This window comes from Microcaecilia unicolor, chromosome 2 (genome assembly GCF_901765095.1).
Source record: "Microcaecilia unicolor chromosome 2, aMicUni1.1, whole genome shotgun sequence".
NCBI classification, from domain to species: Eukaryota; Metazoa; Chordata; class Amphibia; order Gymnophiona; family Siphonopidae; genus Microcaecilia; species Microcaecilia unicolor.
Window position 1 is genome coordinate 74,567,480 of NC_044032.1, and position 25,541 is coordinate 74,593,020.

Sequence of the window (25,541 nt, forward strand, 5' to 3'; positions counted from 1 at the left end):
ACAAGGTAGAAGTCCTCCAAGGCTTCAAAATTAAAAGAAACGCCCTCAAATATAATGGCCAAAATGTCCTAATATTTCAGGACTTTTCATCGCTGGTACAAGAAAAACGGAAGTTATGCCACCCACTATGCGCAAAGCTAGCAAATCAGAAAGTAAAATTTGCTTTGCAGTATCCAGCCCAATTAAAAGTTTTCTATCAGGATAAATGGCAAACCTTTACAACAGTACAAGAAGCCCGGAAGCAATTGCTAGAAAACAAGGTAAAAGATGCAGATTGAATTGGTCCTAAGTGCACAATGACAAAGTGGTCTGTGGGATAACAATTAATAATGTGGTATAGTAATTGATACATATATGTATAAAGTTAAAGAGAATGCGGGGCTGGGGTCTCTGGCTGAATCCGAGGTCGCTCTCATCTTACTAGGGGAACTTAGGAGGATGAGACAGGGTGTTAGTCGGGTAGGGGGAAGTTTGGAAAAGGGGGTTGGGAAGAGGGTGGGATCTCTTTGCAGGATCAAGGGTGCACAACTTCAACAGATCTCAGGCACTTGAAAATATCTAATGGAACAAAGGGCAGAAAACATCAGGTAAAACGTAGAACTTACTTTATTAGGGGGATAAAAGATGATTTGGAAAATAGGAATGATACCCGCAGAGTAACGTTATGCCAGTGAGGGTAATAACTTGGAATGTGGGGGGCATAACGACCCCCATGAAAAGAAGTAAAATACTGCAATTCTTAAAAAGACACAAAGCGGACATAGCCTGTCTACAGGAAACGCAATTAAATGATTTAGAACACGCAAAGTTACAACGGAATTGGGTGGGCGAATGTTATGCGGTGGCCTCCAAGGGACGGAAGAGTGAAATAGCAGTGTTATTCAGGAAAGGATTGCCATACAAAGTAACCAAGGTAGAAAAAGGTGAGAGCGGTCGTTCTATCATATTGAGAGTGTGGCTGCACGGGGTGGAGTTTTCATTAGTGGTGGTCTATGGTCCCAACGAATATGACCCAAACTTTTTTGGATCTCTAGGCAGCAAGTGTTTACAGAGCAAAAACAAAAAACTGATAGTCTTGGGAGACTTTAACCTAGTTCGAGACCCTAAGGAGGATTCCTCCAATTCAAACTCTGTACATTACTCAGGTCAGAGGGCTGGGGAACTTCAGAGGTTCACGAAGACATTGAATTTGGTGGATGTCTGGAGAATCTTCCATCCCGGAGGGAGAGACTATACTCATAGATCGCGTGCCCACGGCACACTAGCGAGATTAGACTATATATTAATGGAACACTCAATATTTCCAATGGTAAGGGCAACTTCAATAGGGCCAGAGGAGATCTCGGACCATTCCCCGGTTTGGGTGGATCTGGAATCCCCGGTGGACAAATTGGGAGGTGTAGGTGTACCCAGCATACTTACACGCAGACCCACAACTAAAGAAGTATTTAACTGAAAGATGGGAAGAATACGCAAAAAATAATGGAGAACATGCCCTAGTAGACCCCACACTGTATTGGTTGGCCTCCAAGGCGGTCTTGAGAGGAGATATTGCATACTGTAGTGCACGGAAAAAGTGCCGGGCGGCTAGCATACTGCAACTGGAAAAGCAGTTTCGAAAAGCCAAGAGTACGTACATATGTCAGCCCTCACCAGGTTCATTAGAAGCACTGAAAACAATACAGAACACACTAAACTCACTAATTCATGAGACTGAAACCAGAGCCACCATTTTTATAAGTATAAGTTGCACCACTATGGTAATAAATCAGGAAGACTATTAGCAAAAGTGATAAAGAATTGGGGGGGGGGGGGGGGGGGACACGAACGGTGACTTCACTAAAAGATGATACAGGTAAACTCATAACAAATCAAAAAGAAATTGGGCAACTTTTTATGAATTATTTTACCTCCCTATATAGTGCTGCAACACCATCAAAAACACAAGAGATACAAACTTATTTGCAAAAAGTAGGACTTAAGTCCCTGGTGCAGGAGGAAATTGATATGCTTAATGCTCCCCTGACAATAAAAGAACCTCTTGGTTCCCTTCTGCCTCGCATCACCTTATGCCTGGAACAGACTCCCCGAGCCCATACGCCATGCGCCCTCCCTGCCCATCTTTAAGTCCTTACTTAAAACCCATCTCTTCTCCCTTGCTTTTGGCGCCTAACCACCTTCCCCATTCATGATACACTGACTACATAGTTTGTTACCTTTAGATTGTAAGCTCTCTTGAGCAGGGACTGTCCTTCCCCATGTTTTAACTTGTACAGCGCTGCGTAACCCTAGTAGCGCTATAGAAATGCTAAGTAGTAGTAGTAGTAGTACAACAGGCTATTAAGAGATTGAGATTACGATCTGCCCCTGGCCCTGACGGGTACACGAGAGAATACTATAAAGCCCTCCCGGCAGAAGCCTACATGGCTCTTTTGGCCTATTATGAGAGGGTAATAGACAAAGGGCATTTCCCACAATACGCTAACAAGGCCCTTATTACTTTAATACCGAAACCAGGAAAAACCTTAGATAAGCCAGAAGATTACAGACCGATCTCGTTATAGAACGTGGATATTAAACTACTGGCAGGCATGTTAGCTGCCAGACTTGCACAATATTTGCCTAAGTTGGTGGGTAAAGACCAGGTTGGGTTTATTAAAGGAAGGCAGGCGACACATAATGTTAGGCGTCTATTATTAACAATGGCAACATGTCAAGAAAATAGAACACCAGCAGTAGTAGTCAGCCTAGATGCTGACAAAGACATGAGCAGCCCATAATTGAAGGGTAGGTTATTGGTAACAGTGAGAGATAGCACATCACAAATTAAATCCGGAAAATCACATTGTGGAAAGTATATGAATTTATTTGCATTCTGCAGAGGGAAATAAGTATTTAATCCCTCTGGCAAACAAGACCTAATACTTGGTGGCAAAACCCTTGTTGGCAAGCACAGCGGTCAGACGTCTTCTGTAGTTGATGATGAGGTTTGCACACATGTCAGGAGGAATTTTGGTCCACTCCTCTTTGCAGATCATCTCTAAATCATTAAGAGTTCTGGGCTGTCGCTTGGCAACTCGCAGCTTCAGCTCCCTCCATAAGTTTTCAATGGGATTAAGGTCTGGTGACTGGCTAGGCCACTCCATGACCCTAATGTGCTTCTTCCTGAGCCACTCCTTTGTTGCCTTGGCTGTATGTTTTGGGTCATTGTCGTGCTGGAAGACCCAGCCACGACCCATTTTTAAGGCCCTGGCGGAGGGAAGGAGGTTGTCACTCAGAATTGTACGGTACATGGCCCCATCCATTCTCCCATTGATGCGGTGAAGTAGTCCTGTGCCCTTAGCAGAGAAACACCCCCAAAACATAACATTTCCACCTCCATGCTTGACAGTGGGGACGGTGTTCTTTGGGTCATAGGCAGCATTTCTCTTCCTCCAAACACGGCGAGTTGAGTTCATGCCAAAGAGCTCAATTTTTGTCTCATCTGACCACAGCACCTTCTCCCAATCACTCTCGGCATCATCCAGGTGTTCACTGGCAAACTTCAGATGGGCCGTCACATGTGCCTTCCGGAGCAGGGGGACCTTGCGGGCACTGCAGGATTGCAATCCGTTATGTCGTAATGTGTTACCAATGGTTTTCGTGGTGACAGTGGTCCCAGCTGCCTTGAGATCATTGACAAGTTCCCCCCTTGTAGTTGTAGGCTGATTTCTAACCTTCCTCATGATCAAGGATACCCCACGAGGTGAGATTTTGCGTGGAGCCCCAGATCTTTGTCGATTGACAGTCATTTTGTACTTCTTCCATTTTCTTACTATGGCACCAACAGTTGTCTCCTTCTCGCCCAGCGTCTTACTGATGGTTTTGTAGCCCATTCCAGCCTTGTGCAGGTGTATGATCTTGTCCCTGACATCCTTAGACAGCTCCTTGCTCTTGGCCATTTTGTAGAGGTTAGAGTCTGACTGATTCACTGAGTCTGTGGACAGGTGTCTTTCATACAGGTGACCATTGCCGACAGCTGTCTGTCATGCAGGTAACGAGTTGATTTGGAGCATCTACCTGGTCTGTAGGGGCCAGATCTCTTACTGGTTGGTGGGGGATCAAATACTTATTTCCCTCTGCAGAATGCAAATAAATTCATATACTTTCCACAATGTGATTTTCCGGATTTAATTTGTGATGTGCTATCTCTCACTGTTACCAATAACCTACCCTTCAATTATGGGCTGCTCATGTCTTTGTCAGTGGGCAAACTTACAAAATCAGCAAGGGATCAAATACTTATTTCCACCACTGTACCTAAAATACAATGTTACAGAAATGTCTCTGGAAAGGGAGGAAAGCTCATTTATCAATTTCACTACTGAGTATCCCAGTAGAATATGGAGGCTTGGGTTTGCTAAATTTGAGATATCTTAACATTGCCAATGGCATGAGAACTATTAATGACTGGTACAGGAATACCGAGGACTATGCAAATACCGGTATGGAGCTGGGTCTAATACCAAAGATCCATTTCAGCAATTTCCTACACGGGACTGAGACAAGAGTACCATATGCTCTGCAACACTCTGGAATTATGAAAAATGCACGGGCAACTTGGAAATGGATATGTCGCCTGCATCACTTCTCAGCAAAAGTTACGCCATTTTTGCCAATATGCGACAACCAAGCCTTTACACCTGGACAGATGTATCCAACCTTTAAAAACTGGCGAAAGAAAGGAATTGTGTACCTGCTGCAGGTGGTGACTAGGGAAGGCCATGTGAGGTTGTTTGCGGACTTGCAACAGGAATATGATATACCAAATAAAGACAAATTTCATTACATGCAGTTGAGCCATTATGTGTCATCTTTACCATGGACATCACTGACAGAGGATGTTCAGGAGGAGTTATCGTCGGCCTTCTCCTTGGGATCGCAGCAAAGAGTGCCCATGTCGTTCCATCACTGACATATACGAGAGACAACGCCAGAATTGGAATACCATAAATTGGCACAATCGTGGTCCATGGATTTACAAATAACAGTACAAGAGGCACAGCTAAAAACACATCTATTGGAGATTAGAAAAGTTACAAATTGGACCTCACACTGGGAGTTGCAGTATAAAATGGCTTTGTGCATATATATATACCCCCAAGACGGGCCTTCCATATGGGACTTTCCCCATGGGGGGAATGCCCTAAATGTGGGCTGAATGGAGCAACTTTGGGCCACATGTTCTGGACATGCATAGGTATCCAGAAATTTTGGACATTGATCACAGCATATGTCTCCGGTATGTGGGGGCAGACCTGGAGGTGTGACCCGATTATGCTGTTTGGAGGTCTAGGCCTTGGTTCCTCGCCGAGGAAAGGATACAAAGCATTTGTGAGGAGGTCTGTAATAATTGGAAAGCAGGCCATTTTGGCCGAATGGCTATCAAACCGATATCCAACGAAACAACAATGGCGCACACGTATGTTGATGTTGGTGCGCATGGAGAGACTCGGTGCAACACCTCTTGACTCTGAGCAGGGTATAAAATTTCAACAACGGTGGAGCCCATTTTGGGATACCATGAGACCAGCGGCTAGAAATTATTTGCTAAATATCTGACTGAGTTGCTGTTTATAACCACAGTAGAAAGATAATTAATACTGCAGAGGGAAGGGTAGGGGGGAAGGGTGGGTAGTTGTGCTGTTAGGAAGAAGGGGAAGGGGAGATGTAGCTACTTGAGCCACTGTTTGAAAACTAAATAGTTCGCTGTAAAATAAAGTTAGTTGATTTAATTATTTTTGTTAGCGAGAATTACAGTGTCAAGGTGGATAATATCTGCTGTCCTTTAAATGGTGGGGGGAGCGGGGGGGGGGGGGGGGGAGAAAAAGGGGAAAAATGTGATGATATGTTTCCTCTGTTTTGTCAGGAGTGACTTGTTATAAATGACTATGAGCTAAGACTGTTGAGCTAAAACTGTAGACTGTTCAATGTGATATCATCAATAAAAATTAATGAAACATAATTCTTCATGTTTGGCTACAGGGCATAGAGTTTCTGTTGGTGGGGATTTATGGACCTAACATATATGACCCAAAATTTTATAAAGTACTAGCAGGGCAATGCCTTAAACATAAGACTAAGCAGTTATTAATTTTAGGAGACCTTAATATGGTTGCAGACTCTGAAATAGATTGCACTAGTCCAACATCATCACACTATACGAGACAAAGAGCTAAGGAATTTCATATTTAATTGATGTATGGAGAACACTGGACCCCAGGGAAAGAGATTATACTCACCAATCTAGAGCACATGGCACGCTTGCGAGGTTAGATTATATTTTAATGGAGCGCTCTATGTTTCCTTGGGTAAAAGCAGCAACGATTGGCCCTGAAGAAATTTCAGACCACACATTAGTCTGGGTAGATAGGGCAATGCCAGTGGATGAGACGGGGGGAAGGGGGTGGAGATTCCAGACATATTTGAGTTCTGACCCCCAATTTCAAAAATATGTATCTGATAAGTGGAAAGAATATGCTCTGAACAATTAAGAACATGCGCAAGCACAGCCTGTACTATTCTGGGCTGCCTCGAAGGCGGTCATACGGGGAGACATAATAGCGTTTAGTTGTATAAGGAGGAAGAAAAGAGCAAAGGGAATCTTATATTTGAATTTATTTATTAAATTTCAACTTTTCAAGTATACAAACTTGTTCAGAAAAATTGGATATAATGAGGTTACAATATAATAGGCAATATATCAATTATGAAACTTCCCTCAAACCAATACAAGTCCTCAAATTAGGCGTTCAAAATTCAAACATCATTGAAGGTATATTACTAAGAAATAAACACAATTTCAAAAGAGTAGCAGAGGTGTACAAAGGACACTATGTTCCAATTTCAAACAACATCACTAGTTGAAACTACTGTTCCAGCTGTCTTTCTAGATGTAATAAATGTCACGAGTTGGGATGGGTCATAAAACACAAACTTTTCAGAGTGGTAGGTGACCAAACACTTGCATGGAAATTTTAAAAAGAAAGTTGCTCCCAGTTGAATCGTTTCCTGCTTTTTCTGAAGAAATCTTTTCCGGCGCAGCTGTGTGTCCTTTGATACATCAGGGTATACACTAATTTTTAACCCTTTGAAAAGTTTTTCACGATTTTTATAGAACAATTTTAATATCCAAAGTTTGTCCGGAGACAAAGCAACTGTAGCCAATAACGTGGCTGGTATTACTTGTTCAGAGTCTGAGGTTTCTAGTAAAGCTGAAACATCAAGGGGTTGGTTTTGTAATGTTTGTTGCTGTCTAGATGGGAGGTAGAAAACTTGCGCAAAAGGAGGTATATTTTCTTCACTTATCTGTAAGATATCTTTAAAATATATTTTCAACATCTCTCTAGGAGCCACATTGTCTAATTGAGGAAAATTAATAAATCGCAAGTTATTACTTTTTGAAAAGTTTTCCATTATCTCTGCCTTTCTTCTTAAATTAATTAAGTCTTTCACCATGTTGTTTTGAACTTCTTGCAGTCGTTGTACTTCCTTATCTTGTTTCTCAACTTTTACATTCAATTGCTTTATTTTCTCCTCTACACAGACAACATCCTGCTTCACTTTTTGAATCTGAGGAATTAATGCTTTGCCCAAATCTGCAATGAATGTCCACAAACAGTCTAACGTAACTTCGGGAGGTTTGTCTTGAAAAACTGCAAGTGAAAAGGCACCTACCCCCGTTTGTTGTTGTAAGGAAATTCCATCCATAGTCGAAGCATTTTGCTCCTCCTTTGATGTTTCAGCCTGTGTGATCAATCCAGCTCCCTGGTGATCTTCATATGCCCCCCCCCCCCCCCCCCCATCGTCCTTCGTCTATCTCCCTTTCCGGGGTTAGACTCGGAGATGCCATTCCTTGAGCTCCAATCTCGCGAGGCACTGGAAGAGGGGGTGTTCGAGCGTCGGGGCTTAGAGAGACTTCCAGCTCTAAGGTCTCCTGCGCTCCTTCAACCAGCACAGGAGACAACAGCGAGCCGCTCACCGATGTTCTAGTGTCCAAAACTCGCTGCAAAAAAGAATCAATTGGACCGCTTCGAGTTGGGGTACTAAGCCGCTGGGAGGCTGCAGCAGCAGCTTTCCCCCTTCTCTTAGGCATTTTTAGGTATGGCTAATACAAAAAGCCCTTTTAAAAAAGGAAAATTTGCAGGAGCTTCTGTAACACGTCTGCTCTACTCGGCAGCCATTTTGAACTCCGGGAATCTTATATTTAGAAGAACAGATGAAGAAGGCCAAGCGGGTATATATACAACAACCCACACAAGATACACTAGAGAAATTAAGGGCTGCACAAATAGCACTCAACACATTACTACATGAGCAAGAGATCAAATCGACATTATATTACAAATATAAGTTACAGAGATTTGGCAACCATCCTGGGCGGCTCCTGGCAAAAATTATTAAAAATTGGGGGGGGATCTAGGACAGTGGTGGCTTTGAAGGATAATAGAGGAAACATTATTACGGATAGGAGAGAAATAGGGAAGATGTTTATAGAATATTTCTATAACTTGTACAGAGTAGAACAAGGGCCTGCGGCAAGCCAATTATCCGAATATTTAAAATCCGCAGGTCTAACACAAATGCCTCCAGAAGGTCTGGAATTTCTAAATGGCCCATTAACAATAATAGAGCTAAGAGCGGTGAAGTCCCTGAAACAACATTACGCCCCAGGACCAGATGGATTTACCGGTGAATACTATAAAATGCTGGCCCCAGAAGCTTTGGCATCCCTATTAGAATTTCATAAGAAGGTAATAGACACATGAACTTTTCCCCAGCATGCAAATACAGCGTTGATAACCCTAATACCCAAGCCCGGCAAACCAACTTAGAAAGTTGGCTCTTATAGACCAATATCCCTATTAAACCTAGATATGAAACTACTGGCAAAAGTGCTGGCTGAGCGATTAGCTCAGTGGCTACCCAACTTTATAGGATCAGAACAAGTAGGGTTTGTGAGACGTAGGCAAGCGACACATAACGTTAGGTGGTTACTATTGGCGATGGTGTCTTGCAGAGGGGGAGGAGAGTCGGCACTGGTGGTCAACCTAGACGCTCAGAAAGCGTTCGATCAAGTGCGCTGGGATTATTTATTTCAAACACTAGCAAGTATGGGTATACGGGGATGGTTTGTGCAGGCAGTGGAAACTCTTTACTATAATCTGCGGGCAAGTGTGATCATTAATAGCATGAGAGAGGAAGAATTTACTGTAGGTAAAGGCACAAGACAAGGATGCCCGTTGTCACCCCTGCTATTTGTAATAGCACTAGAGCCGCTGCTCAGAACTCTAATGACAATAAAAGAAATAGAGGGAGTCAAATTGGCAGGTCGAGAAATTAAAGTCCTTGCATATGCTGACGACCTGCTATTGGTGCTGACTAAACCAGACCGATTACTAGAAGTGCTCTTATGAAGTATAGACCAATATGGGCAACATTCAGGGTTTAAACTGAATCTAGCTAAATCATATGCTCTTATACTGGGTCCTGAGACTCAAACAAACAAGAAAAGAAAACACCACTACAAAGAGCAAAGGGAGAAATTAAGTATTTGGGAGTATACATCACATCAGACCTTAATAAACTGTATGAGCAGAACATACATAGGCTGATTAAAGAAACAGAAACGAGATTGCAGGCATGGGGTTCTTTACCAATTTCGTTAAGGGGTAGAATAGAATTATATAACGTGATGATAGTCCCTAGATGGCTATATGTATTCCAGACGATCCCTCTATATCTAAGGGCAGATGAGAAACATTTGAACTCTTTGATACAACGCTTTCTGTGGGGGGGGGGGGGGGGGGGGGGGTAAAAGAGCACACCTTTCTATAGAGATACTGCAGATACCGGTGGAATATGGGGGACTGGGGTTACTCAGTGTTAGATTTTTGAATGTGGCAAGTGGCATGAGACACATTGGTTCAGATCAACTCAGGAATACACCAATACAGAGTTAGAATTGCAATTGTCCCCAGGGATACATTTTAGTAATTACCTGCATGCAACAGGGGCCCGTATGCCATATGTGCTGAAAGCATCGCAAATCATGCAGACAGCTAGGACAACAAGGAGGTGGATTTGTCGTTTGCATACATTTTCTCCAAAAGTAACCCCAATTTTTACCAATTTGTTGTAATGTAGCATTCACCCCAGGGCAGATGTACTCAATTTTTCAAAGATGGGAGAAGAGAGGTATAAAATACTTGTTACAGGTGGTTACTGAAGAGGGGCGTATGAAAAGATTCCAGGACTGACAGACTGAGTTTGCGTTGACAAGAGTGGAGATGTTCCATTATGCTCAACTAAGGCATTATGTGACATCTTTGCCATGGGAGTCCTTGTCTGCGGACGTCCAGGAGGAACTCTCATCCGCTTTCTCTTTGGAGGCACAACAGAAAGTACCTCTTTCCTTTTACCACAGACATATTAGGGATACAATACCAGAGTTAGACTATGCAAAATTGGAGGTCTTGTGGCAACAGGACCTAAGTGAAACTATAACAGCTGAAGTAATTAAGTCTTATATATTAACAATCCGGAGGAGATCAACATGGGCAGCACATTGGGAACAACAATACAAATTTGCCCTCAGATTGTACATACCGCCGACAAGGGCATTCCATATGGGACTGTCGCCTTGGGGAGCATGTTTGAAGTGTGGATTTAGTGGAGCAACACTGGGACACATGTTTTGGTCATGTAATGGAGTTTTGGGGTTTTGGAAAGATCTGGTGTTATACACGTCTACACTGTGGAGAAGAAGGTGGAAGTGTAAACCTGCATTACTCTTCGGGCATTTGGAGCTGGGACACCCGATTCCAAAAGGATTTAAAAAGTTTATTAATAAGGCAATAGTGGTGGCCCGACAGATCATATTGCAGGAATGGTTGACTTACAAATATCCAACATTACCGCAGTGGAGAATGTACATGATACGCTTGTTGCGTACTGAGCGGATGGCAATTGTAGATATGGACTCCAGCGCTGGGGAGGAACTACAGATGGTATGGTCATCCTTCTGGAATACGTTGACACCAGCTGTCAGGAGCTATTTAAATCTATGAAGTTTTACGAGCATATACACAGACTAGACTGGGGAAGGGGGGAGGGGTGGAAAGCTCCGGGGGAGGGATTAAAAAAGGGAAATGTACAATGGTAGCAGAAAGATGGCACCAATTTAAGTTGTATACTGTTAATCAAACTGTTATCAATAAAAATAATTGAAACAAAGACATGACAAATTCCTAGACCCCTGATACAGACCAGGAGGGCCAAAACACAAGTCGTGTCGTGTCTCCTTTATTGATCTTGAAGTTTACTGAAATAAAGAAGATTTTTGGACACCATCTGTGAGAGATTTCCCTTTCTGTTCCTCCACTGTTTTTCAACCTGGCACGTAAAAATAACCAAAACGGGATAGACCTAGCCCTCCCTCCCACCAAAAAATCCACACACTCACATACCCACATATACACACCCCCCACAACCACTTACCCACAAACCCATTACATTCTTACCTCCCTGCACCTCCCGCCCATCTAAACCCCCTACAAACTTCTGCAATGATCTCATCCTTCACCCTCGCCAGGAACAGTAAGGAAACAAATACCCCAGAAACCTGCAATAATGTTCCAACCTCAACAGTTCCGAGAAAAACAAGAAAATCCAACCCATCACCAAGTCAACATTCCCAGTTTGCAGGTTGTAATGGAAACAAACAAAATTTTGTGCATCACTCCCTGCAACTGCAGACAATCCGAGGAATGAGGCCACAAGACCCCCACCTCAGACACAACATTCGGAGTCCCCAGTCCAACCTAAGCCATCCAAAAATATTAAGCCAATATTAAGTCGTGAGTGCTGCTTCACGACTGCAACAACCAGCCAGTCAACCAGGAGCAGACTGAAGTTCAGTGCAGGCCTCGGAGCGCTAAGTATTAAAGTGTTTTCAGTAGCTGGCTGTATGAGGCATCTGAGTGATTGGTTTAGGGGTATGACCTTTTTTTCCTTCCCGGTTACTGAGGGTATGGTGATGAGCCCGCATCATTTTAGTTACTGGCTTCACGCAACCCCTGGTCGAGCGGCCACGAAGCTGAGCTTTGCCCCCCTCTTCCTTCCTCTGCGGAGGGCGTGGCGATGGATTTGTAAACTTCATAACCTTGACCCTCATGTATCCCCCTTGTTGCCAATTTGAGGGAATGCAGACTTCCCTATGGGTAGGTCTTCAACGGTTTTCCGCAGGTGGAGGGAGGAGGAGACCATTTTTCTCTTCCAAGTCTTAAATAAAGATGGCACATGTAAAGCCTTTAAGGATTTGTGTACAAGTAAACATCTGACCCCTCGGGCCTTTCTCCCCTATCTACAACTGCGTCACTATATTGCCTCATGGCCACAGGCCTCCTTGTCGCTGACAAAATGGGAACTAGTTGAGATATATGACCTAGAAGCACAATTGGCAGTTCCCTTGAAATACTTTCATAGTCAATTAAGACAGGCGTTGCCTGAGGTGTGCTATGGGGACTTCGCCCAGAGTTGGTCTGGGGAATTGGGATACCAGATTCAAGATAAAACACTGCACACTAGCTTACTTGCCTGTTATGGGGCTTTTGGGAGTGTTGATATTCGGGAGGTGCAGTATAAATTTACTATGCGCCTCTACATCTCACCGCATAGGGCCTTTAGGGCTACCCTGTGCCCCTGTGATGATTGTCTAAAGTGTGTGGGAACTGGGGCCCACTTGGGCCATATGTTCTGGCTTTGTTCTCCGGTCCTGGCATTCTGGATGACCCTTTGTGCCCATGTGTCTGGTATTTGGAGGATTAAGAGGTGACCCTCCCCCGCATTGTTGTTTGATGTGCACCATATGGGGGGACCCCGCAGGGCAGGTCTGACAACCTTCTTAAGGCAGGTGGTTCTGATGGGGGAAAAAAAACATATTGAGTGTCTGGCTACTTCCTGACCATCTCTCGATTCAACAGTGGCGGTCCCTTATGATCTCCCTGAGTGCGATGGAACGCAAGGACGTTTGGGATTCGGCCTCACAGTGAGGGGACCGCCTCTTGCAATGCTGGTCCCCCTTCTGGGACACGTTAACGCCGACTGCTTGGAGTAGAATTCTGAATGGTTGATGTCCTTCAGGGGAGGGAGAGGATGGTATGGGGGTAGGGGGGGGAGAGGGAACCTGAGGGGGGGAGAGGGTTTTTGGGGGTTGTATTATTTAGTTTTTGGTCGTGCAGCAGAATTTTGAACAGATTGAAAGGGAGAGAGTGGGAGACCTGTGAGAAGCAAGTTGTAATAGTCTAAGCGAGATGTGATAAAAGTGTGGATAAGGGTTTTGGTAGTGTGCTCAGAAAGGAAAGGACAAATTTTGGTGATATTATAGAGAAAGAAACAACAGTTTTAGAAGGCTGTTGAATATGTACCGAGAAAGAGAGAGAGGAGCGAGTCAAAGATGACTCCAAGGTTACAAGTGTTATCCAAAGAGAAAGAGAATGGGGGAAGAGGAGAAGTTGGTATTGGGGGGGGGGGGGGGGGGGGGTAGATAAGAAGCTCAGTCTTGGTCATGTTTAGTTTCAGATGGCAGTGGGACATCCAGACAGCAATGTCAGACAGGCAGGTTGATACTTGGGCCTGGATTCCTGTAGAAATTTCTGGTGTGGCGAGGTAGATCTGGGAGTTATAAGCATAAAGATGATACTGAAAACCATGGGAAGAGATTAGAGCACCAAGGGAGGAAGTATAGATGGAGAAAAGAAGAGGTCCCAAGACAGAGCCCTGAGGTACACCAACTGATAGTGAGATAGAAGTAGAGGAGGATCCACCACACTAACAGTGCAATGAAAGAGATAAGAAGAAAACCAGGAAAGAACAGAGCCCTGAAATCCAAGTGAGGACAGTGTATCAAGGAATAGGAGGTGATCAACATTGTCAAAAGCAGTAGATAGATTGAGAAGAATGAGGATAGAATAGAGATCTTTGTATCTGGTCAGGAACAGGTCACTGGAGACTTTAGCAAGCGCAGTTTCAGTTGAATGAAGAGGGTGAAAGCCAGTATGAAGTTAATTTCCCTTTTGCAAAACCCTGAACAGCATTCTAAGTTAAGGCACAGTAAAACCCAAATGATTCCTCACATTCCTTTCCTACTAGTAAGGGGAAAGGAGCTCCATTGTTTAAAGCTCCTAAGTGCTTGAAGGCAGGTTTCCACTCTTCACCCTACCTCGTCAGGAAAAGGCTTTCTTGCATACCTGCAGCAAAACAGAAGCAAAACACTCTGCAGATACAACACAAGCAACAGTACAAAGCAGAGGTAATCTAGAGAAGGAGCAGACTCATAAGTACATAAGTAATGCCATACTGGGAAAAGACCAAGGGTCCATCGAGCCCAGCATCTTGTCCACGACAGCGGCCAATCCAGGCCAAGGGCACCTGGCAAGCTTCCCAAATGTACAAACATTCTATAAATGTTATTCCTGGGATTTTGGATTTTCCAAGTCCGATTAGTAGCGGTTTATGGACTTGTCCTTTAGGAAACCGTCCAACCCCTTTTTAAACTCTGCTAAGCTAACCGCCTCACCACATTTTCCGGCAATGAATTCCAGAGTTTAATTACATGTTGGGTGAAGAAAAATTTTCTCCGATTTGTTTTAAATTTACTACACTGTAGTTTAATCGCATGCCCCCTAGTCCTAGTATTTTTCGAAAACGTGAACAGACGCTTCACATCCACCTGTTCCACTCCACTCATTATTTTATATACCTCTATCATGTCTCCCCTCAGCCGTCTCTTCTCCAAGCTGAATAACCCTAGCCTCCTTAGTCTTTCTTCATAGGGAAGTCGTCCCATCCCCGCTATCATTTTAGTCACCCTTCGCTGCACCTTTTCCAATTCTACTATATCTTTCTTGAGATGCGGCGATCAGAATTGAACACAATACTCAAGCTGCGGTCGCACCATGGAGCGATACAACGGCATTATAACATCCTCACACCTGTTTTCCATACCTTTCCTAATAATACCCAACATTCTATTCGCTTTCCTAGCCGCAGCAGCACACTGAGCAGAAGGTTTCAGTGTGTTATCGACGACGACACCCAGATCCCTTTCTTGGTCCGTAACTCCTAACGTGGAACCTTGCATGACGTAGCTATAATTCGGGTTCTTTTTTCCCACATGCATCACCTTGCACTTGCTCACATTAAACATCATCTGCCATTTAGCTGCCCAGTCTCCCAGTCTCGTAAGGTCCTCTTGTAATTTTTCACAATCCTGTCGCGAGTTAACGACTTTGAATAACTTTGTGTCATCAGCAAATTGAATTACCTCGCTAGTTACTCCCATCTCTAAATCATTTATAAATATATTAAAAAGCAGCGGTCCTAGCACAGACCCCTGAGGAACCCCACTAACTACCCTTCTCCATTGTGAATACTGCCCATTTAACCCCACTCTCTGTTTCCTATCCTTCAACCAGTTTTTAATCCACAATAGGACATTTCCTCCTATCCCATGACCCTCCAATTTCCTCTGTAGCCTTTCATGAGGTACCTTGTCAAACGCCTTTTGAAAATCCAGATACACAATATCAACCGGCTCCCCTTTGTCCACATGTTTGTTTACTCAGGTTTCTCCACAAACCAATTTATTGATCACTGACCCGACCTGGCCAAATTTCAGCCCTTATTCCTTTGTCAGGGGTCAACAAAAGCTCCTTCTTCATAAAAAGGCATATCGAGCAAATAAACATGCATCCAAGGTGACCAAGAAATACTTGCACGCTGGATGTTTTTGGATGCATAATTTATTTGCCCCATTTGCATTTTTATGACAAAGATTTTGACGACCCCTGACGAAGGCATAAGTGCCAAAACTTGGCCAAGTTGGGTCCAATGATCAATAAACTGGTTTGTGGAGAACCCAGAGTCTGCTCCTTCTCTGGGCCACCTCTGCTTTGTGAAGTTGCTTCTCTTGCATGTGTGTCAGAATGCAGCTTTTTCCCTCTGTTCCTTATATGGTTATGAACTTCGCCACTGGCTGATTGCTAACCTAGGCAGTCAGAGCTGGAACTTACTTATTGGCTGATAGCCAACCTGGGCAATTAGAACTGAAGGTCTATCCTAGTACCTTTGGCTGTAGAGCTCTCTTGCTTTTCTATATCTCTGCTACTCTACTTTGGAGCATTTTTTTCCTAGCTCCTCTTTTCCTGGCTTTCTGGATTACAAGATCACACTGCAAGTTGTGCAGAATTCCAAGGACAGGCAGAATGGACTTTGAAGTTTGCTGTACCTATTATACTGTACATTTAACTCCTGGCAACTGAGCTGCACCAAGCCTAAATGCAGAAATACATCAATATACAAATAAATGCTAAGTGGTTTTATCATGTACACAAAATGTCTGCGTGTTATCTGTACACATCTTTGGGAAACCAAAAGAACTGTAATAGCCTTGGTTGGGCAGTATAGACTGCAAGCTAAAATGAAGAGCTTACAGTGGGCTGCTTAATGACTCAGATGGGCAAGCAGGATAGGCTGTAGGCTAGAGGCAAAGAGCTTGTAGTACAGGCTGTCTAGCTATCAGGCTGTGGAGATTGTGAATTGTACAGAGAAGTCACAGTGTAGGCGGCTGCCTACTGGCTCACATCAACCAGAGACAGGGAACAAGATAATTGATTAAGTGTAATTAATTTTTAATCCCACAATTCATTCCGATTAAAACTTTTAATCGTTATCTACCTCTAATTTCTTTCTACTACCACCAAAATCCACCTCTTTTCTGAACACACTGCCAAACCCTTTATCCATGCTCTTATCTCCTGTTTAGGCTACTGCAATCTGCTCCTCACAGGTCTCCTACTGAGCCATCTCTCTCCCCTTCAATCTATTCAAAATTCTGCTGCAAAAATCTACTGCTAATGTCGTTATACTCACATAACCCCTCTTCTTAAGTCACTTCATTGGCTCCTTATCTGTTACTGAAAGCTGTTCAAACTTCTGTTACTGACCTACAAATCATCATCATGTATTCATTTTATACCGTTTCTTATTGCTAGTGCAAAACAGAACAGTTTACATTAAAAAGAAATACTTCTCATACAAACAAATGCTTTCATTCTGCAGCTCCTCATTACCTCTATTATATTAAGTCTCCCTACACCCCTCCTAGGAAGTTATTCTCATTGGCTAAGTCATTCTTAGCCACGCTCTTCTCCTCTACTGCCAATTCCAGGTTCTCTTCTTTTCACCTTGCTGCACCATACACCTGGAAGTGATTACCCGAGTTGGTGCATCATACTCTCTCTGTCTCTCCAGTCCTATTTAAATCCAGGCCATATGCTCAACTATTTTAGGCTGTTTTACATCTTTATTTTCTGGTTGTGCCCATATTTTTCCCTATAATAAATAAAAATTCCCTAATCTCTTATTTGGACTGTTTGTCTGTTAAGAATAGATTGTAAGTTCTCTCATGGGTACGTATTTAGTGCTGCATATGTCTACTAGCACAATAGAAATGATTAAGGAGTAGGAGAAGAAGTAGAAGTAGTAAAGACAAGACCTAAGATGATATTGTCTCAGAACTTGCCTCTCCTGAAAGGCCTGCAGACCTAGTGCATCCTCTTCGGGCTCTCCGTTTTTGTAGAAATGAAGACCAAGGCCCTGAGGATCCTTCTTCTCTGCAGCAGTCAGACAGAGTTCCACCACCCCCTCATAGAAACGCACTGAAATTCAAAATAAGAGAATAAACTAGACTTTATTCCAACTGCTCGGTATTCTCTGAAAATTGTTGTGAATTTAGTGCCTGTGAAATGTGCCATACTGATAGCACTGGGAACCAAAGCGCTCCATTTGTCCACAGAACAATGCAGCATTCTCGACATTGCCCTACTCATCCATTTCAAATTAAATTTTAGGAGTGCAAGGACAATTCTGTCTTAATACCTGTGAGAAGTCTGGTCTTTCTGCATAAACCACCAAATAGGATTTCAAATAATGTCTGATTATTTTCTCCTGTTTAAGTACCTTTGCACTGGGAATAGAACCGATACCAACAACTCTTATTCCTAGTCCTTTAGCAAGTTTTTTTGCTTAATCTTTTTTTTTTTTAAATTTATTAACAAATACAAAAGACAAGACAGGCTGTGGGTGTTTGACTCTTACATCTCTTAGTCATAACAATTTTTGAAATACAGATTATGTAACTAATACTCTCTTCAAACAACCCGCCCATACTCAACCAATTCTCTATTCCCCCCCTCCCCACACCAAAAAAATAAATAGAACAATAGGGACAGTCTCCAACCCGGTTAAAACAAACTCTAAAAACTGCTTATTCAAAAGAGAACTGTGGACACAAGATGAAAAGGTAGACCAATAAAGGTTCCCATATTGATTGGAAATTTTGTCAGTGTTTTTTTCTATTTAATGGCATTGAGTTACACCATGCTAACACAAGTGGTATCTAGGTGCTTTACTAAAACAATTACATACAACTATAGAGAGGTAAGTAAACACCTAGACATCAAACCCAAGATACAGCACAAAATGAAAGGGAGAGAGGCACTGTACAACAAAATTATAACCTTAAAGACAACGCCACTCTGTGGGAAATAATAGAGGAACACTAGGGAAAGACATCCATGTTCTGACATCAGGCAACAGTAAATCACCTGGGGAAGACTCAACCAAACAGCCAGGTCTTAAGGCCAGATTTGAAACAAATTAGGGAAGGATCTAAGCACAAACCTAAGTGCAGCTTCACATCCACTCCCAAGCGTTCCAGAGCTAAAATCAACATTATTTGCATCCTCCATTTGTGATACGCTAGGTACAGCAAACATCTTTCAGTTTCCTTTAGTAAGTTTAAATAACTAAACAACTCACCAATACTAAGATGCAGACAGCAGTCCAGCAGTGAGATGAGTGCTATCCAGTCTTTTGCATTGAGTGTCACATTATGATTATCTTCCAAGGTGTGAGAAGTCATGTGTGTAAACTAGGTGCAAAAAGCTCCTAGCTGCCTTGGAGGAGGGAGATCACCTAAAAGCAAAGCATCTTTGGAAAAACCCCTTTTTGCATCCTGCCTACTGATGACACCAGAGGGGGGAAGGGGTTTGGAGGAAAAGATTAGGGAATTGCAGATAGTGGTTTTATTTTTTTTTTTAATGTTTATTATTTTTCATATATCAAAATCCAATGCACAATCCAGTATCACAACGCGATATATATTCAAACTCTTTTTGTAACATACAATTTTCTCCAACACCCTCCCCGCCCACCCCAAGGTAACTCAGATCTTTCTTCCCAAACGCCGTTACAGTGACCCTTCTGTTTATTAGACTGCTATCCCTCTCCATTCCATATAAGGGGTCCATGTTTTAAGGAACTTAATTACCCGACCTCGTCTTATAGCTGTCATTTTATCCATTACACAGCAAAAGTCTACTTTTGCGAATACTTGCTCCATCGTTGGGGCCGCAGCTTATTTCCATCGCCTCGCAATTAAAGTTTGAGCTGCCGTAACAATATGGGCAAGCAGACAATGTTGTGATTTGCGTATGCCTGTCACTGGTATATTAAGCAAGCATAGAACGGGATTCAGCCCGACCTGGATCCCCAATATACCTTGCATTTGGGCAACTATATTTGTCCAAAATGTCAAAATAATCGGGCACTCCCACCACATATGCCAAAATGTGCCCGTTACCCCATACCCCCTCCAACATGTCGACGCCCCATTCTTAAATATATGCGATATCCTGTATGGTGTAAGATACCATTGGTATAACATCTTGTACCCATTTTCCACCAGGGGCGTCGCCACCGAGAAGCTCAGTAGGGATTTAAATATCTTTAGCCATTTATCCCGTTCATATGTTACCGATAGCTGAGCCTCCCATTTATCAATATAGTGAGTCAGGGGAAAAGAATGATGTAACAGCGCTTTATAAATTCTGGATATGCCTCCTTTCCCTGCCCCCGACCCCATTGCCTGCTCTAACTCTGCCACAGCTAGCAATAGCTCGTCCTTGGCCTTCCGCTTTATGAAATCCCGAACCTGCATGTAGTGAAACTGATCCCTATCCGTCAGCCCATATTCATCCCTCAAAACTGTAAACGTCTGACATTTCCCCTCATCCCAAAGTTGTCCCAGCACCCTCAACGAAGCTGCGGACCAGTGCCCATACACCCATTCTTCCCCACCCGCTGGAAAATCCAAGGCATACACAATGGGAGTATTCATGTGGTATTTCCGTCCCAGGAACCATGTAGCCCTGCACCGAGCCCACTCTCTAAGAGCTACTCCCATCTGTCCTTTCAGCCCCCAAGTGAGTCCCCTCAACAGCGATAGGGGGAGCCAAGGTGCTGCCCACAAAGGAACCCCTTTCAGGCCTCACTGTGCCGCATACGACCAGGGTTTGGATATTCCCTTTTGCCCTATAGCCAGCAGTTGAAACAGTGCAGCCCTGTAGTATAGCCAGAAATTTGGTACCCCATACCACCATCTTTTCTAGATTGATACAGGACATTCCTAGTTACTTGCGGGGGTCTCTTCTACCAGATGAAGGTGAAAACCTTCCTATTTAGCAACTGAAAAAAAGCCTTCGGGATGTGGATTGGTATTGCCATAAATAAATAAAGTAGCTTGGGGAGCAACGACATCTTCACCGCTGCTATTCTACCCCATCCATGACATGCCCAAGCCCCCCATCTCTCTAATTCTTTGAACAATTCTTGTACTTTAGGAGCAAAGTTCTCCCGAAAGAGATCCCCCATATTCGGGGTCAAATTAACCCCCAGGTATTGTATATAACGCGGGGACCAATTAAACGGGAATAAAGGTTGTGATTCATCTTGCAGCCCTGCTGGAAACTGTAAAGGCATGAGCTCAGATTTTTGGAGGTTGATTTTTAAACCGGCTGCCTCCCCATATGTTTTAAGGATATCCATCACTGCCCGCAGGGAATCCCCCGGGTTCATTAACGTGAGCAGGACATCATCTGCGTATAATATTATTTTAGTTTCTTGTCTCCCTATTCTTATGCCCTGCACCCGTGGCTCCCTCCATACCATAATCGCCAGCGGCTCCATGGACAGAACAAACAGCAAGGGGGATAACGCACATCCCTGCCGCGTGCCCCGAAACAGCTCAAAAGATCTGGTGTGAGTGCCATTAATCTTCAGTTGAACCAACGGCTGTCGATAAGAGCGCTGTGATCCAATACATAAACTTCCCTCCAAAGCCTGCTCGCTCCAGTAGTTTAAAGAGAAAAGGCCACAGCACTCTATCGAATGCTTTCTCTGCATCTAATGAGAGAAACACCGCCGGCTGCCCAAGCCGCTGCACCCTATCCAATATGTATTGTGCTCTTCTGGTATTACATAAGTACATAAGTAATGCCATACTGGGAAAAGACCAAGGGTCCATCGAGCCCAGCATCTTGTCCACGACAGCGGCCAATCCAGGCCAAGGGCACCTGGCAAGCTTCCCAAACGTACAAACATTCTATACATGTTATTCCTGGGATTTTGGATTTTTCCAAGTCCGTTTAGTAGCGGTTTATGGACTTGTCCTTTAGGAAACCGTCCAACCCCTTTTTAAACTCTGCTAAGCTAACTGCCTTCACCACATTTTCCAGAAATGAATTCCAGAGTTTAATTTCTCCGATTTGTTTTAAATTTACTACACTGTAGTTTAATCGCATGCCCCCTAGTCCTAGTATTTTTGGAAAGCGTGAACAGACGCTTCACATCCACCTGTTCCACTCCACTCATTATTTTATATACCTCTATCATGTCTCCCCTCAGCCGTCTCTTCTCCAAGCTGAATAGCCCTAGCCTCAGTCTTTCTTCATAGGGAAGTTGTCCCATCCCCGCTATCATTTTAGTCGCCCTTCGCTGCACCTTTTCCAATTCTACTATATCTTTCTTGAGATGCGGCGATCAGAATTGAACACAATACTCAAGGTGCGGTCGCACCATGGAGCGATACAACGGCATTATAACATCCTCACACCTGTTTTCCATACCTTTCCTAATAATACCCAACATTCTATTCGCTTTCCTAACCGCAGCAGCACACTGAGCAGAAGGTTTCAGCGTGTTATCGACGACGACACCCAGATCCCTTTCTTGGTCCGTAACTCCTAACGTGGAACCTTGCATGACGTAGCTATAATTCGGGTTCTTTTTTCCCACATGCATCACCTTGCACTTGCTCACATTAAACGTCATCTGCCATTTAGCCGCCCAGTCTCCCAGTCTCGTAAGGTCCTCTTGTAATTTTTCACAATCCTGTCGCGAGTTAACGACTTTGAATAACTTTGTGTCATCAGCAAATTTAATTACCTCGCTAGTTACTCCCATCTCTAAATCATTTATAAATATATTAAAAAGCAGCGGTCCTAGCACAGACCCCAATATCTGGATTCTGGTCTGCCAGAATCTATTACCTCTGATCGAGGAGTACAGTTTGTCTCAAAGTTCTGGAGAGCCCTGAATCGGGCCCTTGAAATAAAGCTGAACTTTTCGTCGGGATATCACCCACAATCCAATGGCCAAACAGAACGAGTGAACCAATGCTTGAAGCAGTTCCTGCGGATGTATGTCAATGAGCACCACAATGACTGGAGTCAGCTGCTGCCTTGGGCAGAATTCGCTCATAACAACCGAGTGAGCTCGGCCACGGGCGCTTCGCCCTTTTACATCGTATATGGACGACATCCGCGGATACCAGCCCCCTTGAAAACCAACTTGGATGTCCCGGCAGCGGCCGATGCGGTGACCTCGCTCCAAGCAATTATCAAAGGTCTGTCTATTTGCAAAGAAACCTGCCTGGTCTTCGGGTACCAAGCGGGGTAGCACTTTTTGCAAGCGAGTGGCTAATATGGTGGTAAAAATTTTATAATCTGTCCCCAGGAGAGAAATTGGGCAACAGGACCCACAACTTTGTGGGTCCTTGTGCGGCTTAAGCAGCAGTACCACATTGGCTAGTCTCCAAGAGTATGGGAGCAGGGTATCCCTCGTAATATCATTAAACACTGAGCAAAACCGGAGTTAGGATAACTTGAAAACATTTATAAAACCTATTGCCATAACCATCAAGTCCCGGAGCTCCTCCCCCCCCCCCCCCCCCCCCCCCCAGCAAACCTCTAATAGCTGCATCTATTTCCTCCTTCTCAATGGGGGCCGAAAGCATATTTCGCTCCACCTCCGTTAGGGTGGGAAAACCCACCTCCTCTAGCAGAGCCTGGATCGCTCCCTCCGACGGAGGGCCATCCAGCAGATATAGCTGTTCATAATATTTTACAAATGCTCTCTGAACGTCTTCTAGCTGGTCCCATACCTTCCCACCATCATCTCGTATTCTAAAGATATTATTACGATTTGTCATTTGTTTCAATTTATAAGCCAAGTGTTTGCGTGCCTTATTATTAAACTCATAATATTCTTGCTGCACCCTGTGCAGCTGCTCTTGAACACCTATACTTTCTAAGGCAGATAGTTGTACTCTTGCTTTATGTAACGCCTCTTGCTGACTTGGGGTAGCCAGCTGGAGCTTCACCAGATTGTCCAGCTGTTGTATAGTTTGTCTCAAATCTTTCTCTGCTTTCCTAGTGTCTTTATTTAAATGCGCTTGTAAGGATATCATTTCCCCCCATATCACTACTTTCCCACAAAATCCCGGATGTAATGTCCAGTGTATCGTTAATTTGCAGAAATTCCCTTAATTCCCCTTCAATTTGTTTGACCTGCTTAGGGTCATCGAGCAGACTATCCGGGAATTGCCATGTTCTCATCCCTCTTACTGCCCGCCTACCTCGCAGAGAGATAACCACTGGGGCATGATCTGACCAGGTACGTGTCTGCATCTCTGTGGATATTACCTGTAGAATCGTTCCTGCACTACCCATCCACATATCAATTCTGGAGTGTGTGCTATGTGGAGCTGAGTAACAGGTATAGTCCCTCTCATCTCCATGTAGGACCCTCCAAATATCTACTAATCCCCAGTGATTTAAAAATTGAACCAGTCTTTCTCGTTCTACCTGTGCATAGCCCACTGCCCCCCCCCCCCCCCACCCAGTATTATCCACCGTGGGATCCATGGTAATGTTAAATTCCCCACCCATTAGAACCTCCCCTTGTACATATTTTGAGAGCTGAGAGCTGACACATTCAAAAAATTCGTCCAGGGCTTGATTAGGGGCATAAATATACACTATGGTATATAGTTGTCCCTCCAGCTTGCCCACCAAAATCACGAACCGCCCCCCCCCCCCCCCCCCCCCCGATCCAATTTCACAGCTACAGTTTCCCATGCCAGCCCTTGTTTTAGCAATATCCCCACTCCTGCTGTCTTACGCTGTTTCCTATTGGATGCCAAATACTGGTGCGGATACCTTGGATTACCCAAAAGATGTTCATGATTATTCAGTAGATGAGTCTCCTATACCAATATAATGTCAGCTCCTACCCTGATGGCCTCTTTAAATAATCTCTTACGTTTTGTACTCACTCTGCTGCTCCCCAGTATCTCTCCACACTCGTCCTTCCCTACACCCCTTCCCGTGCACTCTGCTCCATGGATAAATCCTTCTTATCTGTTCCCTTCTCCACTACTGCCAACTCCAGACTTTGTGCCTTCTGTCTCGCTGCACCCTACGCCTGGAATAAACTTCCTGAGCCCCTACGTCTTGCCCCATCCTTGGCCACCTTTAAATCTAGACTGAAACCCTACCTCTTTAACATTGCTTTTGACTCGTAACCACTTGTAACCACTCGCCTCCACCTACCCTTCTTCCTGTACACATTAATTGATTTGATTTCTTTATTTTTTGTCTATTAGATTGTAAGCTCTTTGAGCAGGGACTTTCTTCTATGTTTGTGCAGCGCTGCGTAAGCCTTGTAGCGCTATAGAAATGCTAAATAGTAGTAGTAGTAGAGTTTAGGCCCCGAACATTCATTGTCATACATGTTATAATTGCTATATTATTCTCACAAAGATGGTCTCTGCTTTGGACACTTGCTGATAATGGGTCCCCCTATTTAAACTAATATCTTTGTCCACCCCCTGAGTTACCCTGTCACCCCAACCCCCTCCCCCCCTTCATCCAGTGGGTCAAAATTATCCCACCCCTAAATTAGGAGAATGGCAACCAAATGCATGCCCAACCTCTGTTACACATTGCCTGTTGCAACTACAGGTCTAACTTCTCCAACCGATTCATGGCCGCTGATCATGGCACAGCCTTAGTTGTCTATTTCAGCAACTGTTCGGATTGTTGTCAGGTGAGGCGCCCCTTGCCACCCGTGTCCAACGCTGACGGGCCTGTCGCGTTTCAGACTCTGGATTGCCGTCCACTATCTCCGTCGGCGCTTCCACCTCCGGCCATGTTCCACACTCTGAATTCTGCTCCATTTTCCGTCCTTGTTATATGACAGTGCAAATGGATACAACCAGCAATATGGTATTCCTTGATCACGGAGGTATCTGGTAAAGC

At 44.0% G+C, this 25,541-nt stretch overlaps 1 protein-coding gene across 1 annotated transcript in view; it reads right to left on the reverse strand.

Moving 5' to 3' along the window:
• NUP155 (nucleoporin 155) overlaps positions 1-25,541 on the reverse strand; it is a 358,702-nt gene that overhangs the window by 112,489 nt on the left and 220,672 nt on the right. The window contains exon 25 of the mRNA XM_030193046.1: positions 17,624-17,759. Within this exon, the coding sequence (XP_030048906.1) occupies positions 17,624-17,759 (136 nt within the window). The remainder of the gene's footprint in view (positions 1-17,623; positions 17,760-25,541) is intronic.